This window comes from Myxocyprinus asiaticus, chromosome 11, assembly GCF_019703515.2.
Source record: "Myxocyprinus asiaticus isolate MX2 ecotype Aquarium Trade chromosome 11, UBuf_Myxa_2, whole genome shotgun sequence".
NCBI lineage: Eukaryota > Metazoa > Chordata > Actinopteri > Cypriniformes > Catostomidae > Myxocyprinus > Myxocyprinus asiaticus.
Genome location: NC_059354.1, coordinates 44,663,020 through 44,680,609, shown reverse-complemented (window position 1 = coordinate 44,680,609; position 17,590 = coordinate 44,663,020). Strand labels below are relative to the sequence as shown.

General features: G+C 37.3%; 1 protein-coding gene across 3 annotated transcripts in view; it reads right to left on the bottom strand.

Annotated features, from left to right (window-relative positions):
* Positions 1–17,590, bottom strand: part of LOC127447972 (double-stranded RNA-specific editase 1-like) — a 203,684-nt gene that overhangs the window by 40,521 nt on the left and 145,573 nt on the right. For all 3 annotated transcript variants that reach the window (XM_051710243.1, XM_051710244.1, XM_051710245.1), the window contains one exon: positions 3,172–3,249. In XM_051710243.1, the coding sequence (XP_051566203.1) occupies positions 3,172–3,249 (78 nt within the window). The remainder of the gene's footprint in view (positions 1–3,171; positions 3,250–17,590) is intronic.

Genomic DNA, 17,590 nt, shown 5'->3' with positions numbered 1-17,590 from the left:
AATATAATTACTTTTTTTTTTTCTTCTGATTTTGGGACGAAATATGACCTGGACATGTTTTAATTTGGCTGTTTTATGTGTGTATTTTTATAGGTCTACTGGTCAGAGATGTTTTGTATGGCTTTAATAACCAGAGGAACCACACATCATCATGTCCCGTTGACAAAGCTGATGGAACTTTGACTAAATTTCCATTTATAACATCCTTCAGCAAAAGCTCGCTAGGTTACTGCTTTCGGTGCTCAGGTAGAAAAATAATATCGTCCGTGAACAGTGGGGGAACAAGAGTAAGAAATCTCTGCAAACGAGAGGAGCAACAGGGTGGATAAGGGAGTGTGGGTAAGACGAGTGGGGGTAAGACAGGAGGAGAAATAATAAGGTATCTGGGAGGAGAGAAAATTGAGTGAGAGGGAACAGATGGGGAGGGAGATTGAGAAAGAAAGAAAGAAAGAAAGAAAGAAAGAGAGAGAGAGAGAGAGAGAGAGAGAGAACACAGTCTAAAGGATCTAAACAGTAGAACCCTTTATGTCTCAAATTTGAATGCACACTGTACTTCACTCACTCACTCACTCTCTCTCTCTCTCTCTCTCTCTCTCACACACACACACATGCGCGCTCGTGTAATTTATCCACTTTTACTTCAGCCATAATGATGGAAATCAAAGCAATGGCTCAGTTAGAAAATCTAGCATTTTAAGACAATACAGGCAATACACTAGCAACATAACACAAATTTCATCATCAGCACAGTTTGCACAGATTGTCCGTGCGCACGGCAAGACATGCGGAAAGTCCACATCTTTGTGCTTTTCGACGCATGCACCTGGCACTGACTGTAATAAAAGAGTATGGCAAAGCAATCATATCCTGCATGCATCAGTCTTGTTCTAGCTCGCGGTCAAAAGAGTAAACTTTGAAGTCTGAGCGCTCGACGTTGCACGAGATGGAACACAGAAAAATTAAGTACAGCCTCAAGGCACCATCGCATTTATCCTTCATGGAGAAGGAAATCCCGGAATGCAATGTAACAGCTCAGGGGGAAAAAATCTACACAAGATGGCAGACGAAGCAAGAGATATTTATTATAAATATACTTAATTCATTCAAGATTGTTGAAAATCATCAATAAAAATAGTTCAAATCTAATTAAAAACAGATACAAAATGTGTCAATATTATATTAATAAATATTTGTCAGGTTTCCCACTATTTTCAAGGCACAACTTTCCAGGACAGTTTTTTTTTGTGTTCCCAACAAGTGGAATATTTAAGCAAAAGTACATGCGCCCATTTAAACTAAGTTTTTATTTTGAAGTTTCAGTGTGTTTTTGACAGTAGTTTCTCACCTCCAGATAAGCAGTTTGCTACATGGCCCAGTGTGATTATTAAGCCCCATAAATCTGTGAATGAATTAAATAAATACAAAGTCTGTATGTGCTGCACACTTTCAGTGTATGAGTGGTCAGTTTCACACATCTATTTTGAAGCACGCATCACTTACAGATTATATATTTGTTCAATTAAATCACAGACTTTTGCAGTGTAATTATCACACTAGGACGTAACGCAATTTTAATTTGATTAATTGTGCATTCAAACAAAGAAATTTCGTGATTCCGTCTGTGTTTTCCACATACTACATATGGTAACCGCGTGTAACAAAAACCTTGTTAGCAACAGTCAAACAGTTCTATTATACAAAAATATTTTCCAGGACAAATAATTATTTTCCAGGACATTTCGGTATTTTTCTAATTTTCCATGACTGGAAAACTGCATTACAAAATTCCAGGTTTTCCAGGATGCGTGGGAACCCTGATTTGTGTTTGCTATATATTTTTCATTGGTTTTACTTATTAGCGAGGAGGCAATTGCCAATCTAGGCAGTAGACAGCAAGAAGCTCACTAGGTTTCAGAACAGAGCCAATATTAACACAGAATCTACAAGTAAACAACCAAGTTACAATGCCAATAAAATGTTAAGACTCTTCAGGGCATTCAGAAAACACCTTGTCTTATTTAACGATGTCAGAAAAGTAAGTGCCATCCTACCTGACCAATCAGGACAATTTCAAGGCCACAGACAACTTCAGCGAGCACATGTCTAACAATGAGGTGGTGTGCTTTGAATCCATTTATCTTGACAGCAGGGCAGGATACTGCCTTAAAATCAACACAGATAAAACTGTGCTATACAAATTTAGCTTATACCTGCCGACTTATTTTGACAACTTGGCGATTCTTGGTGGAAATTCTATCGAAGAACCTCAAATGAGCGTGTATAATCACCACTCTTGCCAAGCAATAAAAAAAAAACTGTATTTAAACAAGTGCACAGCAGTCTTTTCTGTGATCGGTTGTACTCAAAAATAGTGGAAATATATGCCATTCCGTCTTGCGCACATTCTAGCGCTCAACATTTCAAGGTATACTTTTTTGACTGCGACACTGTACGGACGCGTTTGAAGCATTCGCACCATGATTGCTTTGTGATATGGTTTAGGACAGCGAACACCAGGCGCATATGATGTACATGTGCATATGCACTTGCCACTGAGTGTATGCGTGGAATGTGCACGATTAAAATTTGTCACATGCACTGTGTGCGAGACTTAGTGGTACACGCACAGCAGAAATATATTTTGGTTTTGTGCATCTCAAAACAAAACTCTGAATATTCTCTGAAACTCTGAATATTTGATCACACTAACTTCACAAGCTTTAGCAAATCCAATGATTAGTTCTTCCTGAAAAGTGCTTGTTGCATCAACCCGGTACTTTGTAAACACAACTTTGTTATATCTATAAAAACCTGTTTGTCTTTACTCTTGAAAGTTGTGTAAAGCCATCCAATCAGATTAGAGCTAGCAAGATCTAAAGTGCTTTCCAGTTTTGTGTGTGATGTGCATCAGATGGTCAATGAATGGACTGTGGGCAGTCTGTGGGTGTGCTGTATGAGGCTAACAATAGAAGTGAGTTTTTGGAGATCTAATGTACTGATCAAAAAGCTCGACTTTACAGCACTTGATCCTCACACATTTCTTAGTGTTGCTAGCTGAGTGAGGGGCAAAGAGAGGGGAGGGAAGGGGCATGAACTGTTCATTAAGTGACATATTAGTTTAACGATGTGTGCATTTGACAGAGAGTTTGGGTTTTAGATATTAGCACTCACTCATGTTCTCCTCTTCATCGACATCCATGGTGGAGAAGCGTTTTGGTTGGCCCTGCATCTGCTGAGCCCCAACCACACCTGAGAAAAAGAGAGATACTGTCATTAGTTGTGTTCAATACTATTACTATTGCTCATACTTAGGATTGGGGATTTACTCAATCCCCTAACCCCAAGTATTAAACTTCGGCACGTAACTCATTCTGCACTGTTAACACTATGGACGTGAATTATACCTCAATTTGTGTGTCTTGTTGAGATGAAGCGTGATATTACTTTTCCGAGAGCTCAGACTTATGGTTTTTGCCTGGCAGATGATAAAATGGGTGGAAAATCCCATAGAATTACATTAAAGGGAGAGCCTAGCCATATCTTGGGACCAGGATATCAAAGAGATTTTGGGGTGGACTATTTTTGACTGGACTCTTGAGTAAGCATCCACCAAGAACACCCTAAGACGACTGTTTCATCTAAGCTGTGAGCATGTGCGGCCGCGCACTTCTGATGTTGCTTCCACGCAGATGGAAAAATCTTCCTGGCAGATGGCAGACTCATGTGTGTGGGAAAACCTAGAGATTGTCTTGAATCAAAGCTAAATGCATGTTCAGCGTTTCAACCGGAGTCTATATGAATGTTAATTTTTTTCCAGTATGGAGCTGAAGCTTTGAGCAAAATCTTTTGCGTGAACAAGGTGGAAATACACATTATTGAGTCGTGAAACAACACATACACATAACCTTGTTTATAGTGAGGCGTGAGTGCTATTGCTGAATGCGGAAATGCAGCTGCATGCCCGAATGATTGAATGTGCTTCTTGGTCAATGCCGGTCCCGTGTGTGATTAACATAAACAGTCGCTTATGTCTTAAATGCAAACAAATCAGGTATGTGTCAAAATATCAGATCTGTGCAGTGTAAATACACTAATGCAGCCTAACTGATCTGCCACTGTCTATTATGTTGCTAATATTAATCAAAAATCAAATCAATATTAAAAAGCAGTGTTTACTTCATTAAGAAACACTAAGGCAACATGCCATTGTTTATATTTAATATGTTTATATTAACATTAATATTTAACTTTTTAAATAAAGAAGTGTGTTCAATAGGAAAATAGCATATTCTACATTTTTACTGTGGTATTTAATTTCAAATGTCAAGAATTGTTCAAATTCACTGATATTGGTACCAACTAAAATTATGGTATTTTAATACATTTAATATTTAATATATTTACACAACTTCCATGACTTTTCCAGGCCTGGAAAACACAACTGACTGTGCACACCCTCTTAACAGTTCATAAAATCATTAAGCACATTACCCTTACATCATCAGTCCCACTTTTCTGTACTTGAAAATCACGCTTACAGTACATATCGGTACCAGCAAGAACTGAAAATAAAGTATTGCACTCATATTTGGTCTCTAAAACATGGCATTAAGCATACTTAATCTACTTGAATTAAAAAAGAAAGGGGAAAAGTGAGGAAAAGAGGACGAGAGAGGTTAGAAGAGGAATCAAACAGCATTGACTCTGAGGCTAAGCCTACACTAAGTGTATAAATATTCAAAAGGAGAAACTAATCTCTGAGAGAAAGGGCTGTGCTTGACAGACAGTAATAGCAGGCGCAGTCTATTGTGACTTTAATATCCATTCGATTAGACCTCATCTTCAGCTGCCTCGGAGGAAAAATACAGTTATTGACATCAACAGGCTCTTAGTCCCAACCGACACTGATGCTGCTCAACTCAGGTGAAAAATACAACACGAGCACAGTAGAAAAATTCAACATTTCTTTTAAAAAGCTCATAATAGAGTCGAGATGAAAGACTTTGTTGACATGAGGCTATAGTGAGGTGGTCTTTATTGGACAATGTTTTATGATAAGGATCTTAAATAAGTTTCTAGATTAACTGAAAGAGAAGACACGTGTACATCGGTGAGTGTACATGCGCAGTTATAATCAAGCTACAGGAGGTTTTTGAATAGTCGAGCTACAGTCTTCATCGGTCTTTCAAAATACATGACGCAATGTGTAATCGAATATTTGAAGGACGTCGGATGAGGAAGTATTAAATTCACGTTGCGCATCACCTCTGGCTTTCACGGCACGTGCACAATGCCAAGGCCAATTGTGGTGCGATTAACGAGTATACATGCTGGATGAAGCCGAGACACAATCACATTATCTAATTCTGTTAGCCTGCATTTGCAAAAAATGGACTGGTACAATTTCAGTAGAATATTTTAAGAAGACCAATTATTGTTTTAGTCTAACTAAAGCGAACTTTTAAGTGCATGTAATCATACTTCCAAAGAAATTTTAATTCATCCAAATGCAATTGTTTTGTTGGTAAAATAGATGCTTTTCATGGAAAAAGTACAGTGATTTCCACTGAAGAAGGTTAGGGTTGGGCAGGCAGAGTTAGGCCGCAGGTTTATACACCTATGCTTATCCACTGGAACAACAGAATAATTAGCTTTTGCCTTTGTCTGTGTTTTTTCTTTATTTCTATTTAGCTTTCCGTATTTTGTATTCTGTCTTGAATGCGTGACGTCATAATAACGACCGTCAAACTTGGACGTAGGAGCTTCTCAGGTGCACTTGGAGGTAGATACATAATTGTTTGTATTAACTGGAGTTGTGTATTTTTTGAATAACTTTATATATCTATGATAATAATAATAATTAAAAAAAAACAAAGGAAAAGTTGTAACTTAAACGCAAGACCAACATTTCCAACTCAAGGTACTAAGCCACAAACACTATGTGATACAGCGCAATAAAAACAAAATGTCATAAAACAGCCAATCACAGCTCTGTGCTTTAGCTCAGGCCCATTCTTCATGGATGACACTTTCTTAAGCTAAACTAAATGGCCTAATTAATCTGGTCTAATGGTGGGTGACATGAAATATGCTAGCACAATTATTACTCTATTAAAGATTAATATTCCATTAGAAAATTGAAAAGAGTCAGGGGGACTGCTGTTTTTTCAGAGGGCGTATTTGTGGAGTGGAGACTAAATTTCACCAGGCGTCAAACAGCCCTGTGTTTTTCATCTCCCTGCTATATTCTGCTCTTGCTGGTCTGCTAATGGTCTACATTGTAATGAGCGGGCCAGAGACTTGGGCTTGTTTTGTGTCTGTCACTTTTGATTTAACTTCCTCTGCTGTTCTCATTTTGCCCATGAATCCATAAACAACAAAAAGATCAGCTTGAATCTACAAGTGGTAGACACAGGGTGTGGTGATGCCGTTCTGGGTGGCTGCTGGATGTGTCATGATGTTGGATCTTCCACGGCATGAAGGTCATAGTCTCAGTCTGGTACAGTGTCTATACTAGAAGGGACAGATGCCACTACAGCCTGACACTGGATTTGCTTTACACTGGAAGCATCAACCCTACATGTAGGCTCAGAATGTTCAATAACCACAGATGGACAAATTAGATTTAAACTTAGACTAGACTTCAGCAACAGAAAAGTGACCATTTTCACACATTACAACTATGTTATATTCCTTAACCCAATGGTTAACATGAACAATACTAGCTCTACATACACAATATTTCTGTTTGCTTTCAAAGTTGTACTTGTTAACGATATACAGTATGTTCATTTATTAATGTAATATGAACTGACATGGACAAACAATGAACAGATTTTTTTTTATTTTTTATAAATGAACAGATTAATAAGTGCTGTAAAAATTCATTGTTAGTTCATGACATCTATGCAATTCTGATTGGTCAATGGCGCCATCTAGCGGTCTGATATCTCTGAGTAACAACCGCACATCTGGGGATTAAGATGTGTCAGACCGGTCATCTGGGTATTTCAAGTTATCTTTCCTGCTTCTCGGATACCCGTGTGATCTCTATTCTCTACAAGTAAGCTAATAAAATAATTTCAACTGAAATGTTTCATGTCCATTTATTTGGTAAGCAGTCTTGTGATAAGATGGATAATGTAGAGTCAGACGGTAATTTTCACAAAATAAACACCAACAGAACTCAGACGCAAACCGGAGGTGGATTTCAATTTTGGATGGAGTTCAGCCATCCAAAATTGCAGACAAAGCAAGAGAAACATTGATTAGAAATATGCTTATAAATCATTAAATACACATAATATTATTTAAATAAATAAAAACATTGATAAAAATAATTGAATTGAATTAAAAATGACCATTTTATCAAAAACTGTGGAAGCTATGTATTTTTAAGCTTATTAGTGCTGTTAGCTTAGCAACATGCTAAAAGCAAACACTACTGAAATCAAAAAGCAAAATCCGGTATGCTCCGAAGTTCTTCAAAAAAATATATGAAGGTGCTCTTGAAGAAGGAAATCATAATCCAAAATAAAAAAGAAAAATCAAGGCACACTATAGGAGCCTCCATCTAAAGCTTTGGTACCATTGCAAAAATCCTGTTGACACCCCTGGAAGTAGGATGAACTTTCTGTTTTGCCCCCAGTATCCAATCCTATTCTTACAGCATTTACTAGAAAAGTAGATTTTGATATGGAACGTCTGTTTTCTACAGCTAATAAAAAAGTAAACAATCTATCAGGATCACAAAAACAAGCTTTGGATTTACTGGCTAAAAATGACTATCATTATAAAACAGCAGACAAAGGTGGCACTGTTGTAGTAAAGGACAAAGAAAAACATATTGAGGAAGCTTTTCGACAACTCAATAATGAACATTACTACCAAAAACTACCTTCCAATCCACTGATTCATATGGAAGACCCGTTGAAATAGATTTTACTGAATGCCATCGAATCTGGACGGATTACTAAACAAGAGCATGATTTTCTTTTGTGCTCTCATCCTAGACTGCCCACTTTTTATATGCTCCCCAAAATACATTCAATACAAAATCTTCAGAGTCCACCAGGACGACCCATTATTTCATCAAACGGGTCACTTACTGAGCCAGCTTCACAAGTTGTGGATTTCTTTATAAAATCTCTGGCCCAACAACTACCGACTTACACTTGAGACAGTAATCATGTTTGAAATGTACTACAAGATGTACTTTTGGTACTGCAGCTTTTGATGTGGAGTCTTTGTACACAAACATCAATCACCAACATGGACTGGAGGCTCTTGGACTTTTTTGAACAGCAGACCTTTAGATGTTCATCCTCCCTGAATTTATTTTACAGTTAACAAAATGGACGTTAAAACATAATATGTTCCTCTTTCAAGATGAACTCTACATTCAAGTACATGGGACAGCAATGGGAGCATGTTATGCTCCGAATTATGCTAATTTATTTCTTGGGTAACGGGAGAAGGACTATGTGCATCAATCTGAACACAATGGCAGTATTTTGTGGTGGGGGCAATATATGTGGATGGGCAACAAGGATGAATTGTTTTGTTTTTTTGATCATATTAACAACAATGACAGAAATGTCAAATAGAGTAAAGATCATTCACAAAGTCAAATAAGTTTTTTAGACCTTCTGATTTCAAAAGGGGAGGGAGGCTGTCTGCACACTACGGTATATAGGAAGCCAACAGATAGAAACACTTTATTAAGAGCTGACAGTTTCCGTTCTAGATGGCTGAAAGACAATATCCCTTTTGGACAATTTCAACGTCTTAGACGTATTTGTGACATGGATAATTAGTTTCAAACACAGGCAAATTCATTAGTAGAGCGCTTTACATGTAGGGGATCTCTGAAAAAGGCGGTCCACAGTGCGTGTGATAGAGCCCTTCTAACCTCTAGAACTGAATTATTAAAAACTGCACAGATAAAAGAAAAAAGAACAGAATAAGTCTATTTTGTAACTGAATATGGTCATTTGCCCAATCATATAAAACAAGCTGTCATGTCCAATTGGAATTTGATCCAGAGTGATCCCACTCTTAGGGAAGTTTTTCCTGGCCCTCCCAAAATCAGTTTCAGAAGAGCACCATCCCAAAAAGACAAATTATTAAAAAGTCACTTATCTAGCAAAAAGAAAACTACTTATATAAGGGCTTATATAAATGTGGCTCATGTAATCATTGCTGTAATATAAAGGAGGGTAAACAATACATTGACTTTAAGACCAAAAAAATCCTATGAGGTTAAGTCCTTCATTAATTGCAACACACAGTATGTAGTGTATCGTATTTCATGCAGTTGCGGCCGCATCTACATGGGGAGAATGAAGTGTCATTTAAAGGATAGGGTCTCTGAACACAAGTATGCCATTAGAAAACATAATATGGACTATCCTATGGCGAGGCATTTTCAGGCAGCCCACAATAGCAACCCACAATTGTATGTTGTAGGCTGCACCCTGAAGAAGGCATTTTTGCCAATACGCATAGGCTTGCAGCCCTCTTTTTTCCACTGTTTTTGTTAAAGCCATTGACATTAAAGGCTTTTTAACTATATTTTGATCTGGAAATGTGCCTTGATTTTTCTTTTTGGACTATTGAAATCAATTGTGAGTTAAGTCTCCTGTAGCCTGAGAAGCTCTATTTCAATGCCGCACAAAGTTGCTGTCTATGTAGAACGATCCAAATTGGTCACTTAGGTTCCATTTCACTAAGAAGGCTGCCTATGTAGGCAGTAGACATCAAGGTAGCTCATTAGGTTTTGAAACAGAGCCTTAGACTCAGAAGTGACCACTGGCAAAGTTAAGGATGGCATGGCATCCATGCTACATTTGCATTGGTTTGTCAAGGCACAGAGGACATTAAGAGGTGATTACAGGGTTTCCTGTTTGCACAGCTGTGTAAGTTCATTCCATCTTTGATTGCACATAGTCCAGATACAGTTTAACTAGCATCTGGACACACAACATTTCATGATACATATAACATATAAACAGAGACTACACATTATTCTTTGCAGAGACTGGACTGACGTGTGTTTTAGAATAAAAAGCATGTTTGACGAGCACTTAATGAAAGAGGAAGAGAGGCTTTTTACTCCGAGGCAAGCCTTTAATGCCATTACCGAGACTGTATTCAAATGAAGATGTGTATGCAAGAGTTGACACAAGTTCGAATCACTGTGAGAGTGTTTTACAGGACCCAGACACCTAGAGAGTGTCAACATCACAACTAAAGAAGAGCTATGTGACAGTGGAAGGTGAGATTTCTACAGCAAGGGCATTCACCACAGGCTGCCACTATGTAATTTTGCCAAAGTGGCCCAGCATCGTATTGACGGACAGATGAAGGGGGATACGCCCCAGGCACTTTGGCCCTTACACCTGAGAACATTCTGTCATGTTTTTAAACTTTAACTATGGCTGTTATGTGTCATGCTGTTAGGGTATACAGAAAGAGAGGTAAATGTTCTGAAAGGCATGGAGCATTGATATAACCGGCCAATATATTTCTGAGTGAATTGTAGTAAATAAATCCTTTTTTTAAATTTATTTTAAATACAGTAATTGGCGTATGTTCCATTTGCTGTCATTAAACTGTAATACTGTGTATATATGGGTAATTGACATGAAATCAAACTGTGAGAGCACTGTGACATCCCATATGTCAGCTAAAACTATCTGCAAACTATTGCAAATATTCTGTAATTTTTGTATAATTATGCATACCATTTTTATGATCCTATATTAAACGAGGGACTGCATGGAATATTTGCAAGTTTAAAAACGTATGTGTCACAGCAGGATAATTTGTAAGTTCACTTTTTTTGCAGTCAACTATTTGTAAGTGAACTGCAAAAAAGCTAAAAGGTTATTAAAAATGGTGATAAACTTAAAAGATATGGTGACCATAATTAAAATGTACATATTGAAGGAAAGATTATATCTAGGTTCTGTGACTGGTCACCATTTCTTGAAAAATCTTGATGTTCAAAAAGTGAATGAATATATTATCTGTCAAATATCTACATGTTAAAATGAATTGATTTTCCACAATATCTTCTCAAAATCATTTTTTTCAACAAATATTTGAAAAAAGAAACTAATAGAGCTCTATACTGCAAAGTCAAACATTGACTATTCTTCAGAAAACAATACAAGTGCACACATTTTTACAAAATTCTGTTTTTGCCGTGTGGGATCCCCCATCATATGTATATATACTGTGTGTATATATAAACACTGAAAACATTAAGTTTTTGTAAAAAATTATATTTTCAAATTCATATTGTTTTTTTACAAAAAATATTTTTTTTAATAATAAATTAACAGAATATATAATATTTTTGTTATAATAATAAATTACAATTATTTAAATAATAATATATGTATATTTTAATAAATAAAAATAGAATTTCTTTGTTTTTAATTAATAAAAAAACAATACAACTGTACACAATTTAATATAAAAAAATCTTCAGTTCTCTTTCAAATGCTTTTTAAACTACACTAAACAACCTGTTAGAAATGATACCGATTTAAGTTTTACAGCTCTTGCTTCATTTCTGAAAGTAATGAAACTTTAGTTAAGTAAATCAAATGTTGATTCAGTAACTGCCCTGACTGATTCGGAGTCATTTAGTTAAGATTTTGTCTGACTAATTCAACTGGTGAGTTTGTTAAGTCTTTTAAACAAGTCATTAAAAGAACTGGTTCAAAAGAGCAATTTGCTCATTAATTGGACTACACTGGTCAAGCTGTGTTTTAGCGTGCAGCCCGAGAGGACAACTCATTAGAAAGACGTGTTTGTAATGAGATAAAAAAAGACTTTGCATCACAAAATAATGGCAAGAATTCAATTTAGACTGCAACTCAATTAAAATTCCTTTACAAAATCATTTAATTTAATATGGGTTCAGAAACAGTGGAGCACCACTGCTGGAAAGCACTGCAGAAAATATTGGTGTACAGGCCTCTGTCAAAGCTTGACCAAACACCATCCCTCAGGACAAATAAATTCAGCACTCCAAATAAACTTAATAATACCGGTGCTGATATGAGCTCCTACTCGGTTCCACCTGCCCGAATGCCAATTACCGCACTCTAATAGAGTGCTGAGGGGCAGGGTGGCCTAGAGCCCAGCATGTCACAGCAGTTGATGAAACACAGCCCTACACCGACACCAGGGCTTTCAGCACCACAGACAGGGACACTGCCATAAACCCAATGCAAAGAGCAGACAAATGGACTCGCTTACTGTAATCGACAGCATTCATTTTCCTTATTTCCTAAGTGCAAAATATACAATAGATTTGACGTCAAATTAACACAGGACATTTTTCTTGTGAAAATGTGCAAAACTACTTATTTTTAATGCTATAAAGACTTGTATATTAAATAGTCAATTAATTTTTATTTTGAGAAGTAGCAGTTTTTGTAACCTATAGATTAAATCCACCATCCACCATTTTTTTCAGGCTCTATGTCATTATATTATTGACCATTTCAAGGACTGTTAATTGGTGACGTCATTGGCTGTTTCCATCAACATATATCGCATAAAAACTGTGGATGGAAACACCAAGATGCAAATAATTCTCCAAAATGTATACACAAAATTGTACATGCTCGCTTGAGATGGATAAATGTTTTTATTTGATAAGAAGAAATGTGCATAAACTATGATGGAAACACATTTACCGAATAAACTCCTATTGAATTTGTTAGGAATAAAAGTTGCGCATCAAAAAGTTCATGTGACAATAAAAAGTCGTTCATTACTGGACTAACCACTGACTTACCTTGAAAAAGAGACTTTGTTTAAAGGATCCAGAAATATGTTTGGACGTCCTAATTACTTTGTTTACATTCTTGAAATGATCTATAGCGACAACGCTTTAAATAAGACTAAAGAATATGCAACTTTTCGAGAGGGTTTTACTATGTGAACCATCTAACTGCCTGTAAAATATCAACCCCAGGATTTTCAGGACTGGGGCGAATTTGGGGTGGGAATTTTTACAGGGGGAATGCTTAGGAAACCTGTTTTAAAACAGTCATTATTTTTGCAATTCTGTTTGCTGATGCTAGTGGCAAAAAAATTACACTTTTCACCTTTAAGCCCCTGACTGACTAGCCAGCAAGTCTTTAGAGAGAGAGAGAAGGCTATTAAATGAATATTCTTAAGCTTTGGAATTCCACTGTGGTAGTATTCCAAGCTCAGGCAGTGTGAAGATTTGTTCAGAACAGCAGCAGATTATAAAAAAAAAAAAAAAAAAAAAAGAATCCTGAAAAAGCTGATTCCTGGAGCTAGAACAGAGGCCATAAAGTCTTTTACTGTGTTAGCGGAATAAATATTTGACAGCTGACTGTTCATCACACCACAGCGGAGTTGACAGAATGGCCAGTGAGGAGAAAGAGCAGCCAGGATGAATTTTTTATCCAATAGTTTTATGTGAGATTGCTTCCTGTGGAGAACGAAAGGAGAAAAGCTGAAGGTGTAAGCTACAGAGACGGTAGAGATGATATTCTTTAACTCCTCCAGACCAACCACGCATACGCATATGTAAATGCATACAGATATCATTAAACACTGATTTACCACGAAAGCTCCCTGTCTTTTACACACATTCACACATGCACTTGCTCAAACACATTAAAGGTGGGCAGTATAACCAAATGCTTGTATCATAGTACCAATAAATATCACAACAGTTATTTTTGCTGGAAATTCAACAAGAAATGGCTTATTTTAACCATTTTTTTTGCAGCCAAGGTTTTAACCGCCACACAGTATATACCACCCAGTCCAACATTTCATCCACTCACCTGGCATGTGCTGTCAAGTATAAATCAGCCACATGTGTAGCTATGAAAGTCCAGGCATGGCAGGAAGGACAATAAATGGCTACTCTCCCAGACTCCATCATACCAAAGTTGAGTGCCCGCCACATTGGGGACAGCTGTCAGCCCACCTACCCTATCAATCCACCTCAAAGGCTTTAACAGACGCTTCCAGTTTCTTCCATTTTTCTCATTCCCTTTTTTCATTTTTGACCTCCACTCCATATAGGCTGAAAAATTCAGCCTAACGCCACAGAAAGCTGGCTGAGTCAGTGCTGAGCTAAGGATTTATGCTCCACTGCTTAAGTAGCTACATAACAACTAAACTTAAACAGAGACTCTTTAACTTTTAGGCCAGAAACGGAGCCTTATTCATGAAACACGAGCAGAATGAATTTGTGTAAAGCGTTCTTAATGCCATTCATACATAAATTGTCCAACTGAATTAAATGTGACAGTTTATGTCCAAATGTATTCATGAACGATTTGCACAGACATTATTTCTGCTTGTGGTTTAGAAAATAAGGTCAACAGTACGCAACTAAGTTCGCAAATGCTTGGCTAACACATTGTGTTACTACTGTGGTAACAAACTTAAAGGGGCAATATAGTTCCCATCAAATGTATGTTCCATTAAACTGGATGCTTTATTATTCAGGCAGCTATCTATAAACATGTCACCTTTAACTTGCTCAGCAAGAATCCCTTAAAACTGTTGCTACACCATAACGGTAGTTCAGGGTTCCCCAATTAGTTTTCACCAAGGGCCAAATTCTGTCAACAATACAAAGCCACGGGCCACCACCCTCGATGTTATGACACAATGTTTATTCTGCTACTTTTATTATTATCATTGTTATTGTTGGTGTTGTTTAAAGAGTGACAACATAAATATTCAGATTTTTTATTAGTTGTTTCTATCAGTATTAATAGTAGTTTTATTTATTCAAACAATTAGGAAAAAAAAGTTTATACAGATACAGAAAACGACAACTTTTGTCTCTCTCTCGCAGGCCACCTATGGAGGAACCCTGCGGTAGTTTATCTGAAAAGAAAACCGGCTGTCAAAACTGGCTGTGTTTTAGTGCCCCTTGTGGCAACGCTAAAAACATACAATGCATTGTTTCAGTCCAATACATTTCGGAGCACAACAGTGAATGAAACCGAACTTGCATTCCGGACTTTGTTTCAGAGATGAATTTGACGAATTGTGCCCCATACAACAGCTTGAAATCGAGGTGAAAACAGGTGAAATCGAGCTTGTGCAGCTAAAATTGTTTGCACTTACGTAACTGTGTAGAGTACTGGTGCGTCCCAAACCGCACACTTCTGTGCTATTCTACGTGATTTTTTAGTGCAAGTAGTTTGAGTAGTATATTAACACTGAAAATGCGACAAAAAGTGTACGAGTATCAGGATGATGCATTTCTTCAACCGTCAAAACAGAGTGTGTAATGTTGGACACTTTATACACAGCGCTCACGGATTGCAATATATAGCGGAAGGGGCGGAGTTACTTGACCATGATGCTGGCTTGAAAAAACATCTGTAAATAATGGGAACTAGCAAAACTTCGGTGAAGACAGCACCTTACAAATGTAACTAGAATGCTTTACCATCACTCCACGCTGTGTGGATATGTATATTGTTTGAGATACGAGTGTTGAACTGAGGTTGGCTAACGTGCTAAAGCTAGCGCCAACACATCGCATGCATTTGAAATGTCACTTCGCTCCTGCTGCTAAACGTAAAATGCTTCTGTGTAGTAAAAAGCTGTTAAGTGGTCCATTTGGGACGATGCTAGACTTTGAAAATTCATCCACTACATTGCTGAGTTCACTGCGTGTTTGGTAAGTTCATAGTGTATCGTGCATCATTTGGGACATAATATATGTTTTGGGCCTTACACTCAGACAGGAAATGATTTGACAAAGAAAAAATTCTGTCCCCTAAAACAATTGACAGGGTTAAAAAGATAAATTCACTACAGGTTTGTCCACATGCCGAAAACCTCATGTCTATAGACCTTATTCACGCAAGCACCATCTTTGATTTTTAATAGGACAACAAGGCTGTGAGGGATAGACTTCAATGGCACGAACAGTAATAAGCTCCTAGATCACATCTGATTTTCCACAACTCATGTTGTCTGGAGTTCTTGGTATACTGAATGTTCTTGGACAGATATTTTATCAATATTTTGTCTGCGGAATGATCCAAAAACACTTTAAACTGCAGTACAGCCAATTGAAGAGATGGTAAGAATATCCCTCACAGCCTTGTTGTCATTCCCATTAAAAATCAAAGATGTGCTCTTTTTTTAAAATGGTTGGTCAATGTAAACATACGCCAGATGGACGTTGCATAGTACAGCAACTCACCGTTTACCCAAGTTTACATAATGCATGTTCTTGAGTTCAAAAAAACCTAGGAGTGTAACTAAATGGAACAGAAAGCAGGGGTCTCAAGACAGTTGAACTTTTTGTAATTAGACACGGCGTCTTAGAAGCACAATGGTTGTGACAGGATGCTCAGAAAAACAGCATATGTTATACTGCACCTGCTAAAGATGTCCACCTGAATGTGTGTTTTAAATGAAAATAATTTACAGATGCAACTTTTCTGAGAGTTTTACAGTGCAAACTGTCTGACAGCATGCTGTCAGCACGAAAATTAAAGCTCTGCCACTAAAATATTAAAACTAAGAGAAAAAAAAAACCCTAGTTTGTTTAATTCAAACACTAGCTGGGTTTCCATCCAAATGGGGGGGGGGGGGGGGGGTGCTCTGCCTAGCGCATTAACTTAAAAGGATAGTTCATCCAAAACTGAAAATTATCTCATTATTTACTCACCCTCATGATATCCCAGGTGTGTATGAATTTCTTCCTTCACCAGAACACATTTAAAGAAAAAGTCTTAGCTCAGTAGGTCCTTAGAATGCAAGTGAATGGAGATTTCCCTTTTGAATCTCCAAAAATCAAAGACATTCAGCATAAACGCCATCCATACAACACAAGCTGTTAAATTAATGTCTTCTAAAGCGACACGATCGCTTTTGGTGCGAAAAAGATAAATATTTATATACTTTTTTTTTTTAAAACTCTAAATCATGCTTCCGGTCAGCAGCGGTACGTGCATGTGACATAATCGTATTGGCATTTGAAACACGTGAGAACTGATGCACATGAGTCACAGCCAGAAGAGCAGCGCTGTTTACAAGTGAGGAGGAGGAACGCTGTACAGTTGCTTGGTTGGTTTTGGTTTAGATCTGTAATTATCTGTTTCTTTACTCACAATGTTGCGTTTGTGTGCTTATCCTGGATGTCTCAACCAAGAGGAGAACGTGAGATTAGGTCGGTATCATTGCAACGCAAATACTTCACACGAGACACAGCATGGACTACACCCTCTCGTGAAGCTTACCGGAAGCATTGGATTATAGTTAAAAAGTACTTAAATATTGATCTTTTTTCGCATCAAAAATGATCGTATCACTTTAGAACGGTGGTTCTCAACTGGTTTTGCTTAGGTGCCCAGATTTTACATTGGACATAATGTGTCGACCCACCATAGAAAAAAAAACAACAACCTGTATGTAGCATCTTGCATAGTTTCATTTATGGTTTTCAAGTATAATAGCATGTATCAAGTGCCATTACTTGTGTTGTTGATGTCAATAACAAAAGATACCAAATGTTTTCTCTCCCCTCTTCTAAAAGTTGATGAGCCTA